At 38.2% G+C, this 16,856-nt stretch overlaps 1 protein-coding gene across 2 annotated transcripts in view; it reads left to right on the top strand.

Moving 5' to 3' along the window:
- The first annotated feature begins 916 nt into the window (after positions 1-916).
- The window catches only part of osbp2b (oxysterol binding protein 2b), a 133,037-nt gene continuing 117,097 nt past the window's right edge, over positions 917-16,856 (top strand). For both annotated transcript variants that reach the window (XM_056457747.1, XM_056457746.1), the window contains exon 1: positions 917-1,323. In XM_056457747.1, coding sequence (XP_056313722.1) covers positions 1,013-1,323 — 311 coding nt within the window. In that variant the 5' untranslated portion in view covers positions 917-1,012. The remainder of the gene's footprint in view (positions 1,324-16,856) is intronic.

The following is a 16,856-nucleotide window of genomic DNA, read 5'->3' as shown; positions in this document are numbered from 1 at the left end:
AGAGAAAAAAAAGTTTTAAAAAGTGTAACCAGATTACAATATTGTTCAGACTGATGGTTCACTTCTTGAGATCAAAATGTATCACCAGAAGCCACCTTCACTTTTTGACACTCAGCTACCAGTAGCCATTGACTTACTTTTCTTTGACTTTTCAGCAAAAATAAATAAATAAATAAATAAATAAATAAATAAACGTATTTAAAGTTCTGCTAAATCAATAAACCAACTAACATATTGTAAGGCCAGCTAATAAATTGTCAGCTCATATTAAAGAAATAGTTTACCCAAAATTCTAAATTCTGTCATCATCTACTCACCCTTTGCTTGTTCCAAACCTGTTTGACTTCCCTTCTTTTGTTGAACACAAATGACGATATTTTGAAGAAAGCTGGAAACCTGTAACCATTGACTTCCATAGTACTTATTTTCCTTTATTTAGCTAGGAGATCACATTGAGAGAGACAGTACTGTCTGTTCTTCCAGTGAAACCTGGTCAAGACTGCAGACAACACATAAAGTTTCACATAAAAAGAAAAAAAAACAATACCACAAAATCAAATTTACAAAATTGTGTTCAACAGAATAAAAGGTTTGAAACCACTTAGAAGGTGAGTAAATTTTCATTTTGAGTGAACTAGGCTATCCCTTTAAAATTTTAAATGTAGTTGAGTAAACTACCCCTTTAAGTAAATGTAAATGTTTAAGTAATAAAACTAATCATAGACATAGGCGTCTATTACATTAAGTCCTATAAATACACTTAATTAGTTGAACACATGTTTTGTTTAACTCAACAGGCCTGCTGCACGGGTACTATAATGTGACGGACTGTACGGTGATTTCTGCTGTGGCGCCAGTGGTCGTCGCTCCAGCTCTCTCTCTCCCTCTCGCTGCTCTTCATCTCTGTCATCATCGGGGAGAGAAAGTGCGCTGTTTCTCTCTATCTCTATCTTTATGCCCCAGACCCTCCTCAGCAGCAGCCCGTCCATCTCAGCGTATCGGCGGCGAGTTTATGGGGAGAGTGGCCGCTCCCTGCAATAACGGCCCCGGCAGGATCGCGTCCTTTCTCACCGCAGTCCCGTGTTTATCCTGCAAACAGCAGCAGCAGAAGCGGCGGCAGCAGCACCATCAGTCTGCGGCAGTGGAGCGGGGCAGGAGGAGGATGAGCGAGCAGGGCAAGAGTGTCGCGTCCACGCCGGCGAGCGGGACACCAGCCCCGGGCTCGGACACCTACAAAGGCTGGCTCTTTAAATGGACTAACTACATCAAGGGTTACCAGCGCAGATGGTTCGTGCTCAGCAATGGACTGCTGTCATATTACAGGTAACGGTAAAACACGCGCGCGGTCTTTACTATCATGGGCATGTGTTAATGTCACTCGTTTATTTCGAGAGTGTAATATATGCATATATCATAGGCTATATTGGGCAATGTTAGTTTGAATTTCTGTGGACGAATAGTGTAAACATCTGCCATGTCAATACAGGTCATTAGAGCTGTCAAACACACATGCGGACACTTCTAGTGCAAAACATGAGTGTGGACAGACGCGAATCATTATTTACCTCACTTTAAAAGCGAGTGTTTCTTTTAAACCACGTTTTTCAAATGTTATTATGAGCGGATAAACGCATGTCTTACTCATGCTTACTAATGTTAGCGTTGTTTTTATTAGCGCGTCCGCTAGCGCTCGTGCTAACGTCAACTGATATTGTCATACAACAGCGATACACTGTGACGCTTATGAGAGAGTCGTTTCACTTTAATATCTGACTGGCGACTTTTGCGTGTGTATGTGGGCGTGTCTTACACATTTAGGTCTAATCATATTTCTGGCTCGATTTTATGGCGAACTTGGTCACTATTAATTGATACCGGTCAGTTTTCAGCCGCTGGCCAGCTACAGATGTGTTAGCCAGCGTTAGCTTTAGCCAGCGTACACGCAACAATCCAGAACACCCTTTGTAAACATTCGTCATGGTACGCAGTTTTCCTAAAAACAGAAAAACTGTCATGCATTTGATATCAGCTCCCTATAAAAATCACAAAATTCCTGTGACAGTGTCTTAAAGCTCGATTTTAGTGAGTCATATTAATTTAATAAAGGCTATTTTTATGTTTATATGAACACATTTGTAGCAAAAGTACGCTCAGATCTTTTTTCTTTTTGTGACAGCATCTCAAATGACGGGTTGAGATACCTGATGATGAAGTCTCTATGTATGCAGTGATACAGTATCTGTTTAAAATTTAAACCTTCTTCACATGTGTCACCTGTGAGCTCTGCCAGTAACACCTGTTGTTCAGTGGTATTCATGTTTCATCTCTCCCCATGTGTCAGGAAGACAGGTAGATCAGATGAGGTGACCGGCGCAAACAATTGCTTCATTACAGTCTTCAGGTCCCACGTTGGAAGCATTTAATGATCTAGCCGAGCAGAAATATTGCTCAGTGGAATGTGTAAGTGATTGCTCATTAAGTGGCTCGGTTGATGATAATCATACAGCAATAATTATTACAATATCTGAGCTGGACTGATTAGAAGCCTCATATTGCTGGTGATTCTGCAGTTTCTGAGATGTTGCACAATGGTGACCTTGAGATTACTGAACTATCTGGCAGGCTGCATGTCAAGTATTTTGAAAACATCGCACACTTACATCCAGCTAGTCTGTGTTAGAATTTCTCATGGCAGAAAGAGTGAAAAATGGACCTCCTGGAAAGAGTGTTGGAGAAATGTAATGCTCATTATCACAACTGTACAACATAAATGTAATCTCTCTTTACAGTTCTTGCATTACAAAAGACAAACACCTGTTCTGTTTGTTTGTTTGCTGGATCAGTGTGTGAATTTTACATTGACGATCAGGGGGTCAACTGTTTGTCAGCTGTTAGTTTGTGAAATACTTGCTTCAGTCATTTATGTATTTACTTTTAATTACATATAGTTTATTAATCAAATTTATTTAAGTTTTCAGCATTTTGAGGAATACTTAGTCTTTTCTGACCTAACGTATTCTCCGATTAGCTATTTCATATGTTACTGTAGGTTAAACTACAAACTATGTGTCTATTTTGATTTTATTTTTAGGCTAAATGTAGATACAAACACCTATTTTAGGAGAAAAAAAGTCGTGTGAACACGATGTCTATTGGTGCTCTAGATCTTCAGACTTTTTCCTCAAATTTGGTTGGCGCAATTATGCATTAACAATGGTTTGAACCATTATAGGGCGGGTCAAATGTATATTTATGTCATGTCATGTCATTTTCATCCGCTTATCTGGGGCCGGGTCGTGGGGGCAGCAGTCTCACGAGAGACCTCCAGACTTCCCTCTCCCCAGACACTTCTTCCAGCTCCTCCGGGGGGATCCTGAGGCGTTCCCAGGCCAGCCGAGAGACATAGTCCCTCCACCGTGTCCTGGGTCTTCCTCGAGGCCTCCTCCGGGTGGGACATGCCTGGAACACCTCCCTAGGTAGGCGTCCTGGAGGCATCCGAAACAGATGCCTGAGCCACCTCAGCTGACTTCTCTTGGTGTGGAGGAGCTGCGGCTCTACTCCGAGCTCCTCCCAGGTGACAGAGCTCCTCACCCTGTTTATAAGAGTGCGCCCTGCCACCCTGTGAAGGAAACTCATTTCGACCGCTTGTATCTGAGATCTTGTCCTTTCGGTCATGACTCAAATCTCATGACCATAGGTGAGAGTAGGAATGTAGATTGACCGGTAATTCAAGAGCTTTGCCTTTTGGCTTAGCTCCTTCTTTACCACAATGGAACAGTACATCGACCCCATTACTGCTGCCGCTGCACCAATCCAACTGTCAATCTCGCGCTCCATCCTTCCCTCACTCGTGAAAAAAACCCCAAGATACTTGAACTCCTCCACCTTGGGTAAGAACTTTTCTCCAACCTATAGATGGCAAACCACCTTTTTCCGGTGGATCACCATGGCTTTGGACTTGGAGGTGTCTCTGTTGGAGGTGGGCCTCATCTCTGTTATTCGCAGGCGATGTTGTTCTGTTGGCTTCATCGAACATGGACCTTCAGCATGCACTGGGGCGGTTTGCTGCTGAGTGGGACGCGGCTGGGATGAGAATCAGCAGGTGGAGGAGTTTAAGTATGTATATTTATATTATCTATTATTTTAGCGGTTGGCATTATTATTTAAAACAGATCAGAGTTAAATATTTCTTAGTATTATAGAACTGACCCCCCATACAACTTGTTTTGGGGGGGATCAAGCAATAATTAGGGGGGTCAATCCCCTCCACAACTCCCCTGTAATTTGCACCCTGTGCTGGACCAATGCAAAAACAGTTTAAAGAGTTTTAAAGCAGAAAGAAACCATTGCAGTTTTTTAAATTCTGCTTTAAAACTCTTTTAACTATTAAAAGTATTTGTTGTCAGAGTATATAGTACATTTTAGTATGAAGCAGCACTTGACAAATAGTTTTCGCAAAGTGAAGGAGTTTGTTTTTCCCCATTCAAGTTCATAAAGAATATGCTGACTTTAATTTCTGCTACAATGAGCCTTTTTATTACTCCAGATTTTCAAATATAGCATTTAAGAAATTTAATCTGAACAAAGATATTGTAAAAAGTAAAGCATAGGTGTAGTTAATGAATTCAAAGTGATGTAAATTATTCACTCCCATCACTTATTTATACATGGGATAAATGTGAGGCAAACCATGAACGTTATATGGAATAGGCTTGCTTTCTGCTCTTTGATCACTATACATTATATAATACTAAACCAGAAAACTTGTATGTCGATAATAACTTTACTTTCATCTGTTTTTTTATGTAACACAGAATTTAATAGCACAAGTGATAATTAAAGATTTCCATCATGTTGAGTTTGGTTTTACAGTAGTGCCCAAAAGTAGTGTCTAGAGTGTGATTTGCTCAAAACCAGCTTTTATTGACCCTAAAACCTGAATGAAATACTTTTAAGACTGGGTAAAGAAAAGTTATGGTGTCTGCGGGGTTTTAAATTGTCCCTGCAGGCACATGACGTCATCTTGACATCATATTGACGTTGTACCCCAACATTGTGGAGACGTTGCATTTTTTGGTAATGAAAATCGGGTTGACGTCAGAACACAACGTCAGGCTGACGTCAATGTCCAATGTCCAACTTAAAATCAACCTAAAATCAACCAAAATATCAACGTCTAATCATGTTACTCCTTGACGTTGTGTGAACTTCATCCCTTGACATCTATCAGACATTGGATTTTGGTCACTTTAAAAAAAATCAACCAAATATCAACTTAACTTCACGTTGTAATTGGACATGTAAATAACTTAGACTTATAACTTAACTTATTCCTTAGAAACTGGCTAGACATTGGATTTGGGCAGCTGACGTCATGACCTAAATCTAACCTAACCTAACGTCTTATGATGTTGTGTGCCTACTGGGGTCTTACATTTCAAAAGCAAAATGTTTAGGCCTTAAAAAGTTTTAAATTTACTAAAATATTGTGTTGTAGGTCTTAAATCATTTTAAACAGGTCTTAATTCTCCTATGTCTAAGTAAAGCTAACCTATCGGGCTGACACCCAACACAACTTTTAAATATATATTTATAATATACATTTTTTTATATTGCAAAGTTCAAACAGCTATAGTTGATATGTTTACTTGAAATTCTCCAATTTAAATTCTCTAATTAGGGAAAGAAAACTAAAGTAACACATCCCTTCATATCTTCCATTAATACAAAAACTAAATACAGTGCTCAGCATAATTGAGTGCACGCCATTTTGAAAAAAATATTTGTATCCATTTCTCAGTGAAAATAGGCAATGTATTTTTGTGCATTTAAACAAAACAGATTAAACAGATATATTTATTAAAATAATATTTTAGTCACCAAACATATTGAGAAATTGAAATATAATACCATTAAATTCAAGCAAAATATTGCAAAAAAAATTACAACCTACAAAATTTCAACAAAATTTTTCCATTTGTTTGCTTCTCTTGATTTTTCCTCTTTTTAAAATTTGTATTTAAGATTTTTCCATAGCATAAATTTGGTTGTACTAATTTTTGGAGCGTTATCGTAAGTTATTTTGTTAGATAAGCTCCAGATTTGACTTCAGTACTAATCTGATACTAATTTAATACATATGCACAAATATAATATTGTATAGCTTCCTATTAAAAATATGAATTTAAAAGAGAGATTTGTGAGGGGTGTAACTGGGCCATTAGAAAAAATCCTTAGCGTGTAGCCCTGTATAAGTCTAAAATTTCATTCATAATGGTCTTAAAAGGGTCTTAATAGTCTTAAACCTGCAAAAATCCTGATTAATATGTCATTGGTCATTTTGTCCTTGAATTAACACAAATTAAATAACTGAAACATCATCCGCATATAAATGTTTTACACTCAAACACAACTAAGCAATGTGCTTAGAACATTTACATAACATCCTTATGCTTTAATAAAAGGGCAAATATATTAGCAAAATGTCACTAGTTATTTGTCTTTTGTTTTATTTAGGCTGTTTTTGCATTGTTTCCAGCTTGCCACTTAATAACTGGCTGACTCAGAGCAATGCGTTTCCAAAGCAGCATTAAAGAAACTTTAGGTTTACTCCTGCAGTATTTAATCTTTAAAATTGTCTATAAATGCGGCAAGTCTGACTGAAGACGTTCAGGAAGTGTATTTCAGAGCCTTCGTCTTGTCAGAAGTGTATTGTATGCCAACGGTCATCTGGAACAAATGCTTATCAGATGGTCATGAGGGTCATCGTGATAGCGTCAGGGAGTAGATCTGTAGTCAAGCGGCTAATGAAATAAGGCCAAAGGCTCTTGTAAAAGCACTGAAGCAATGTCCGTCAGTCCATATCTGCAGTGGGCAGCCCTTCACAGGGTGGCCCACAGGGTTTCCTTCCACCCACCCTGGAGAGTCTGAAGGGGAAAGCGACACTCTGCTGACTCTGAAAGAGAAGAAGCTTGTGTCTTGCCGCTCTCCTCTATTAATAGTCTATTATGGTGGAAGGTGATTGCAGTGGTGTAAAGCTAGATCTGCTTGTCATCAGAGAGTTTGGCAGTAGTTCACGGGTAGGCAAACACAATGGAGTGTCTGGATAACGTGCTGCGCTCATGTCTGCCAAATCAACCTGCCAAATCGGGGTTGCTGAAGAGAGCAACAGAAAATGTGTGAATACGTTTCAGTGCTATTGTAAAAAGTCATTACGAAGGATTTCTTGACATTATAAAGGATTTCTACTCCCTGAAACTACATTTCTGCCATTGTTTACTCTTCCTTATGTTGTTCTTATGATATTAAATTTAGGTCCTAGAGGAGATGCACACAAATAGTAAGGTAATGAAACCCCTTCAAAGTCCCCTCAAATTACACGTTATTTCATTTTTCAGTTTATTTAGGAGAACTATAGAAAAAAGATTAGAAGATAGAGGATGTTTTAAAAATATATATGTTGGAGATTGCTGAAAACCTGTAAACATTGACTTCCATAGTAGGAAAAACAAACACTATCTCAGCAGACACAGGACGCCAACATGACGTCATGGGGACATTGCATTTTGTTTGGAAATGAAAACTGAGCATCAGGCAATTCATGATTTTGCCAAATACAATGCGATCCTGGATTAACACCTATTTTGATCCTGGAGCATCATTTTTGTTTGAAAATGTAATCCATACCTGTTCCCTACCCCTTAACCCAACCATAACTGTAAACTATTCCCAAAATCAGAGGGGAATAATAGTTGGATAACACTCATGTAGAAGTGCATAAACCTAACTGTAAGATTAAATTTAACATAAACTGTAAATGTATCCCTTAATTCTAATTGGCTGATTGGTATGTTGATTAACATAGATGTTAATCCAGGAACACATCTTACTTGGTGAATTCAGGTTGGGGCAACATCAGGCCGACGTCAATGTCTAACGTCCAACCTAAAATCAACCAAATATCAACGTCTAATGATGTTACAGCTTGACATTTTGTGGATATTACCAATATGGCGTCTATCAGATGTTGGATTTTGGTTGCCATACCTGATAAATAAATGTCAGTATTTGACATCAATATGATGTTTGTTTAAGATGTTGGCTCGATGTTGGATTTTGGTCACTTTCCAACACAACCTAAAATCAACCAAATATCAGTGTCGTTTGACATCGTTATTGAACGTCAAAATTACGTTGAATTTTGAACACCTGATGTCACAACCTAAATCTAACCTAATATTAACGTCTTATGATGTTGTGTGCCTGCTGGGATGAAAGCCAAGGGTTACAGGTTTCTAGCTTTTTGCACAGTTTGTACACTGTAAAAAATGCTGGGTTACACACAATTGATTTGTGTTGGGACCATATGAAAAGATTCATTTAACTTATTAGTTTTCACAAATTTAAATGGATTGAATATGAAACAATTAAGTTGTCTCCAAAAAAACTCAAGAATTATGTTGTTTCAACTCATTTTATATAAGTAGGTCTGGTCATTTTGGTAAATATGAAGTATATGTAGGCATCTAAAATAATTTTTTTGAATAATTTAGGAATTTAGGGCAGCACGGTGGTGCAGTGGGACAGCACAATCACCTCACAGCAAGAAGGTCGCTGGTTCGGGCCCCGGCTGGGTCAGTTGGCATGTCTGTGTGGTGTTTGCATGTTCTCCCCGTGTTAGCGTGGGCTTCCTCCGGGTGTTCCGGTTTCCCCCCACAAGTCCAAAGACATGTGTTATAGGTGAATTGGGTGAGCTAAATTGTTCATAGTATGTGTGTGTGTGTGTGTGTGTGTAAATGAGTGTGTATGGATGTTTCCCAGAGATGGGTTGCAGCTGGAAGGGCATCCGCTGCTTAAAACATATGCTGGATAAGTTGGCGGTTCATTCAGCAGTGGCGACCCCAGATTAATAAAGAAAAGAAAATGAATGAATGAATTTAGGAATTTACATTAGCATCAGTAACTTTCAAAATCATTCAGCCATCATCCTGTTAACAATACTAACACAGTTTTGGTACTCAATTTTTATGTTAAATGGTGAATATGTATTCTGTGTGCTATTGACGAATCATTGCAGCTGAAACGGTGATTGCTTTATTCTTATTCATGTAAAAATAATTGATTACATTTGAAAATTAAGTTTTAACTTTTCAAAATTATATTTTATGTTGTTTTTTTTAGTAAATATGTTTAGGCAGTTATGGGTTTTTGGTCAAGGAATGTAATTCCATTAATTCCTATAGAAATATTACTAAATATTACATAATCTGAAGTATAGATTTGTAAATTGTGATTTTTTTAATGTAATTTTACATATATTTTTTTGTTTAGGTAATGTATATTTGGCTGTAAGATTATTGAGTTATGTCTGAACTATGTTTTAAATTTGAAAAGAGTGTACAGATTGTCAGTGTAATATTGAGGGCTAAGTTGTTTTAGGATTTTTGATGTACTGACCTGAGAGCTTTTCTTGAAGGACAGCTGAGCATGTGCACTACATAGTACACCAAATGCACTCAAATAACTGCTTTTTATGTCTACATTTTATTAGTCCAATAGTGGTCAGTATATTGCAAGTCAAGCAGGTGGAAAGACTTTACAACTTAAATCTGCTTCATGTTGCTAAATATGCACAATTACAACACCCTCCTGCAGTTAAATGCAGAGCTCTGGCTCTCCTGGGTGGGCTCTGTATCAGCAATTTCTTACTTTCTGCTGATATCAGTCTAACGGCCATAAATGGCCATTCAGTAAGAAATCCACATAAAACTTTGGGCCCATACAATCTACTATACATAGCAAACTAGTATTCAGAACAAGGCTGCATGATACTGGGAAAATATGTGATAAGTGCTGTAGAAATGTCTGATATAACATTCCCCTAGTGAAATGCTATTTTCATCTTTAAAAAAAACTATTATTCATGTGATGATCATACTGTACCAAAATAAGCAGGTAATTGATATTTCTTTGATCTAATTCAGTCTAATGCTGGTTAAAACATTAGTGCACAACACTGAATGACTGAAAGTTTAAATAAAAAAATTCAGTCATAAATATTGAAAATTATTATAGTTATTATTCATTGTCATTTCCCTTACTTGTCTTTACTCCTACTATTAGTATTGCATTTCTGGGCACTGGTCAAATTTCTGGGGCACTGTATTCACTTTTAGGCCTATTCTAGCCAATAGTATAATAGCACCTACTGGGAGGTGGGTACAGTTGAAGTCAGAATTATTAGCCCTCCTTTGAATTTATTTATTTATTTTTAATATTTCCCAAATGATGTTTAACAGAGCAGGGAAATTTTCACAGTATGTCTGAAAATATTTTTTCTTCTGGAGAAAGTCTTATTTGTTTTATTTCGGCTAGTATAAAAGCAGTTTTTAATTTTTTAAAATCCATTTTAAGGTCAAAATTATTAGCCCCTTTAAGCTATATATTTAGTCTACAGAACAAACCATCATTATACAATAACTTGCCTAATTAACCTAACCTGCCTAGTTAACCTAATTAACCTAGTTAAGCCTTTAAATGGCACGTTAAGCTGAATAGAAGTGTCTTGAAAAACATCTAGTAAAATATTATGTACTGTCATCATCGCAAAGATAAAATAAATCAGTTATTAGAAATGAGTTATTAAAACTATCATGTTTAGAAATGTGTTGAATAAATCTGCTCTCCGTTAAACAGAAATTGCGGAAAAAAATAAACTTGGGGGGGCTAATAATTCTGACTTCAACTTTATAAACCAAGCAGCAACCTCCCGCTCTCCCTCGTGGAGCTAATACGAAAGTAACTGAAACTGCAATTCATCGACGCGCCTTGGGGGGCTGGCTCCAGAAACTCCAGATGTTCACTGACTGCAATGCTAAACTGGCCAATTTTACAGCTGATAAAAACATGTTTAAAGCCTGGTACAAAAGATGGTTTTGGTTCATATAGCTAATATTACCCTTCATGACAACTTTGGAGGGGGTGATTTTTTTTTATAAATCATCCATTTCGTTTTTATTAAGTTATATTAAGTCTGCATTTAAGGGCGTGGCCACTTGAGTGACAGCTAGGTCTTGCTGGTCAGCATCATGTCATTCAGGCTGATTTGCTTCTGAACTTAGGATATATATCATATTTTTGTTTTGTTTTATGTGGCTTTACACAGTCAATGGCCTTTTGGAATTATTTACTACAATTATCAGATAATATCACATGCTGTGTGCACTTAATTGTGCTCACAAACCATTCAAGTTGCCTCCATTTCCCAGGTGAGTGAAATGATATACTTGTATACCATCATCTCTATAAATGTATTTATTTTATTTAAGATAATTTATCATTTATAATTTTCTTTAGTACTTGAATGCACTCCAAAATCTGACAGATTGATTAGCTGTAGGCTGTAGGCTGAAGTATTAAGTGTTTCTCCCGAAGAAAAGCCTGTCTAAGCAAAATGCTTACATTGCATCTGTAGCTCCACCCCCTTGCCCTTGTTTGGTATCCCCGGTGGGTGCGATTACATGTGAACCATAGACTGTAAAATATATGGACATAGCATCCGTGACGTCACCCATAGGTTTCTAAAGAGCGCAAAAGAAGCCACAAGTAGGCGCGGCCAACCGTTGCCATTTTGTTAGCGCGTCATCGCACCCACGGCGGGAGACCAAACAAGGGCAAAGAGGCGGAGATTGGGCGGAGCTACAGACACCTGCTGGCACTTTGCTTAGACCTGGCAGACAGACTTTACTTTGGGAGAAACGCTTAATACTTTATTACCTGCGACTCGTTTGTGTTCTGACCACATGTGCTTGGCTGTACACTATATCAATAAAGTGATTAGACTTTCAAAAACACTGTTGTAATACATTGAGCCACTAAACATTGCTCTTATGACGTTTTTCTACAGGAGGTAAACGCGAATTACTTCCAAACACTTCAGATATAGTGTGTGTTAGTAAATGCAAGACTATTGATAAAATCCAGCACAACACTGTATGATAACGCTTCAGATGACTGTTCTGGAGTCTACAGCTAATCAGTCTGTCACATTCTGGAGTACTTTACGGGTCTAAAGTGAAATATAAATGATAAATGATCTTAAATAAAACAAATACATTTATAGAGATGGTATATAAGTATATAACTTTACTCACATGGGAAAAGGAGGCCACGTGAACGGTTTGTGAGCACAATTAAATGCACACAGCATCCCATATCATCTGATAATTGTAAGAAATAAGTCCAAAAGGCAGCTGACTGTGTAAAGCCACATAAAACAAAACAAAAATACGATGAATCTGCCGAGATCAGTGGCTAATCTGCCGGATTCAGCTGAGGTGAAGTGACGGCGACCAGCGAGACCTAGCTGTCACTCAAGTGGCCACGCCCTTAATTATGCAAATTTAATATAACCTAATATAAAGGAAATGGATGAGTTATAAAAAAATTCACCCCCCTCACAGTTGTCATGGAGGGTAATAATAGCTATATGAACCAAAATCGTTCTTTGTACCAGGCTGTAAACACCTTTTTTTCTGCTGTAAATTTGGCCATTCTAACAGTGGGCTCAATTGCAACTTGCTCTGTTATGGAGCCAGGACTAGCGGAATTTTGATGAATTGCAGTTTCAGTTACTTCCGTACTGGCCTCCCGAGGGAGAGCGGGAGGTTGCCGCTTGATGTGAACAAAACGGCTGGCCATGCCTACTTGTAGCTTCATTTGCACTCTTCAGAAACCTTGGGATGACGTCACGGATACTACGTCCATATCTTTTACAGTCTATGGTATAAACATTGGAAGGTCCAATCTGATTGGACAGCTTTGGATAAACATCCTACTGTATAAATGCTTGGCACATAAAAAATGTCACACCTCTCTGCGATATGGATATTGCATATACAATTATCATATTAATGATGAATCCAAATTCCTAATTCATTATTCTGTTTTTCAGAAAATTGCATAGAGATCTATTTGTAAAGTACAGTATGCACAACATTAACACTCTTGATATTATTTTCCTGTGGTAGCAAAGATGATTTTTTTATGAAGCAGGTTAACTTGAAACATCATGAATATTGATTATTTGCTAAAGCCCCCTGGTCATAGTAGTTCATCCACACCTTATGAGCATTGGCTTTGCGTATTTGCCACCACTAATTTTTGCTTCTCCTATTTCGCTGGTCTACCTGTATATCAGGAGTGTCAAATTCAGTTCCTGGAGGGCCACAGCCCTGCACAGTTTAGTTTCAGCCCTGCATCAACACACTTACCTGCAGGTTTCAAGCAAGCCTAAAGGACTCAATTAGTTTGATTAGCTGTTTTTCATTAGGGTTTGAACTAAACTGTGCAGAGCTTTGGCCTTCCAGGAATTTAGTTTGACACCTGTGGTCTTTACGCAGTTTAGATTTTATGTCATTGTTCATTAATTTGTGCAGTGTTGGTAATTCATTCATTCATTTTCAATCAGGGGTCGCCACAGCAGAATGAACCACCAACTTATCCAGCATATGTTTTACACAGTGGATGCCCTTCCAGCTGCAACCCAGTACTGGGAAACATCCATACACACTTATCCACACACATACACTATGGCCAGTTTAGTTTATTCAATTCACCTTTAGCTTAATCTTCAGACCCGGAGGAAACCAACGTGAACACATGGAGAACAGGCAAACTCCACACAGAAATGCCACCGCTTCGCCCCTGTTTGTAAATAATCTGCAGAAATGTCCATGCCTATCAATGCTGTTTTGGTATTGCTCACTTGCTTAAATTTTCCCCTGTTTGGTAAATCTTTCCCTATGTGCTTACGCACTTATACAGTACATTCAGCCATATAGTATTCATTTAGTGTCATCCCAAATGGAACCCTAACCTTTTTTCCAAACAGAAATAAATGACCAAACTACCAAAATAGTAGTCTACCTTTCATGAGTACTTGATTTGTCTTGAGTTTTTTTTATCAGTACATTAAGTACATCATGTTCTCCCCGTGTTGCCTGGGTTTCCTCAAGGTGCTCCGGTTTCCCCCACAGTCCAAAGACATGCGCTATAGGTGAATTGGGTAACCTAAATTGTGTGTGAATCACACTTATTCTTTTTAAGAATTTTCAGTCTGAATGCACCACTTACACTATTTATACTAGAAAATGATGTAGAATAGTGATCAGTATCTGATTTGGGATGCCCTCATGTTATTACTGTCCACAATTCAGTAAAAAGGTAGCTTATTAAATTAAGTAGAGTGGAGGATGAGAAAGTACTGTTGACGCTCCTCTAAAACAACACTATTCCTCCAGTGCTCAACAGTGATGAGATTTTCTTTTTTAATGAGGTTACTGGCTCCTGATTTTTTATTTAAAGCAGGTCATTATATTTGTCCTTTAAATGAAGTTAAATAGTAACTTCAGAATTTAAAAGGCGGCTATCATGCAAAATCAACTTTTGGAAACAGTTTGGCCTGAAATCTGTGTAGGTATAGTATGTCCACTGTCATATTGAAGTGATTTAAACACAACAAGTTTCGTTTTTTTAATTTACCAGACGTTAGAATCCAAATCCGGCGTCACGGTGGCGCAGTGAGTAGCACAATCGCCTCACAGCAGGAAGGTTGCTGGTTCGGGCCTCAGCTGGGTTAGTTGGCATTTCTGTGGGGTGTTTGCATGTTCTCCCCGTGTTGGTTTAGGTTTCCTCCAGGTGCTCCGGTTTCCCTCACAGTCCAAAGACATGTGGTACAGGTGAATTGGGTAAGCTAAATTGCTTTAAACTTATGCTGGATAAGTTGGCGGTTCATTCCACTGTGGCGACCCCAGATTAATTAAGGTACTAAGCCAAAAAGAAAATGAATAAATGAATAAACCTTTTTGAAAGACGCGCAGCTGAACGCTATTGATTTACAGAGATACATCACAAGTTGTGCAACAAACCAGGAGAATGAAAACAAAGGAAGCGTTATTTTTAAAAACACAGCCGAAACATTACACCGTAATAATATATACATATAATAATGAGCCATGGTTGACCCGAGCTCAAACAAACCTTTTCGTCGTCTTGATGAAAAGCCACAAAGCCAAGAAAAAGAGCAGAATCTACCCTGTTGTTGCTTACATAGCCGTCTAAAGCGCGAGCGGTTTCGCTTTCTCGCGTGTGTTCACTTCGTGTCTATATTTGAAATAACAAACTTCTTGAGATGATGATAATAACATGCGCATGATTATCAAAGTGCTTCTGACATCTGATCCTTTCAGAAATGGACAAACGTGAAAACACAAAAGAGAAGCCGGAAAAAAACGGAAAAAAAGGAGCAAATGATTCTTTCTGCAACCCAAAACATGAACAAACTGCCACATTTAACTATTATCATCACCTTCTGGACTATTATGAACTTAGAATGACAGAATTACTTTCTAACAAGAGGTTACATGTGCTGGTGAAGAATAAAGACACAGATGAGAGGTTTGCACTGAATATGTTGTGTGTTTTTGAACCCAAATAAGGACTAAATATATGTTGTGTGTAGTTTTTCTGTAATTGGTAACATATCGGAGACTGTAAGGGTCTGTTTGTGTTCATATATGTTGCATTTATTTTAAATAATTGCAGACGTTACAGTATACTATTTTTATCATTGATCTGCAGTTATAATCAAATCATGTTCATAGAAAGGTTAATAATGAACATTTATACACAAGTATATAAGTGTGTAAAGCATCTGTTTTGTGAGAAGTGCTTCTCATTTGATATGTGAACGACCCGTACAGCTTTACTGTAGACATTTCCTCGAGCGAGAATGACGTCGACTGAAACTTTCTGTCGTACACCATGCCCACCAAAAGGGTACCATTGGTACCCTTTAAGGGCCTATACCATTGGTACCCTTTTAGCAGTGGAAACGCAAGCCTGATAAAGGTGACCCATAACGACCCGTACCATACTGTACCACTCAGTGGAAACAGGCCATTAATGGCACAGGAGCAAAACAGCTACTATTCCCTCTGACCCAAAAATTGACATTTTCAACAAGGTGTATATGATCTGTCAGTTATTTTGACCTGAATCTTCTCATACACATTCTGTAAACACAAAAAACTTATTTTACATCTTGTAAAATGACAAAATTGGAGCCCTTTAATTTATGACTGCAAAATTTCTGCTTTACTCCCCCAACACTCAGAGCCGTCATGTGAGGTATGCACGTCTTCAGTGAGTCACACAAGTCGATGACCCTTTTGTTGACATGGTGCCGCTGATTTCCGTATACTTACACAGACACCTTCTCTTTCTCTGTCTTCATCTCTCTGGGCTGGCTTTAATGGGCTGGATCGAACTGATCTTGCTGTCATACAGATTGTGGATCATTACTAAGAGACACATTAATCAATCGCATCTGAGGCACTCAGCTCCCTGTAGTGCTGTCACGCTGAAGGAAATTGCTGAAGGAGGTTTTCTGTAGGATGTGCCTTGGATGTGTTTTGCTGATGTGTTAGTTTTACAGAGGGCAATAGATGACCCCCCCCCCCCACCCCCCACACACACCGCGCACACACCTCTGTCATCTGCAGTGCTAAAACACGCTAAAGTGTAATGGCCTGCGTAAATTGCACTGGGTTACAGCACTTCCCCTCCTTCTCCTCCTCCTCCTCTTCCTCATGATGAGTCACAGATCTTTCCCTTTTCATTTTACACACTTCTTCTCGTTCTGGTTCATCTCTTCCTTCTACAGTATGCACATTTGATTTCATAATAGAGTTTTTTAATGTGTTCCGATGTGCTTATTTTAGCTGTTTGCAATAGGAAACTCTTTTAGTTAACTGACTTACTAACTAGTAAAAGAGTATACGGTAAAGATCTGATGT

The sequence above is a fragment of the Danio aesculapii genome, chromosome 5, assembly GCF_903798145.1.
Source record: "Danio aesculapii chromosome 5, fDanAes4.1, whole genome shotgun sequence".
Classification (NCBI taxonomy): domain Eukaryota; kingdom Metazoa; phylum Chordata; class Actinopteri; order Cypriniformes; family Danionidae; genus Danio; species Danio aesculapii.
Note: the sequence above shows the minus strand (reverse complement) of the source record. Positions and strands in the feature narration are given on the sequence as shown.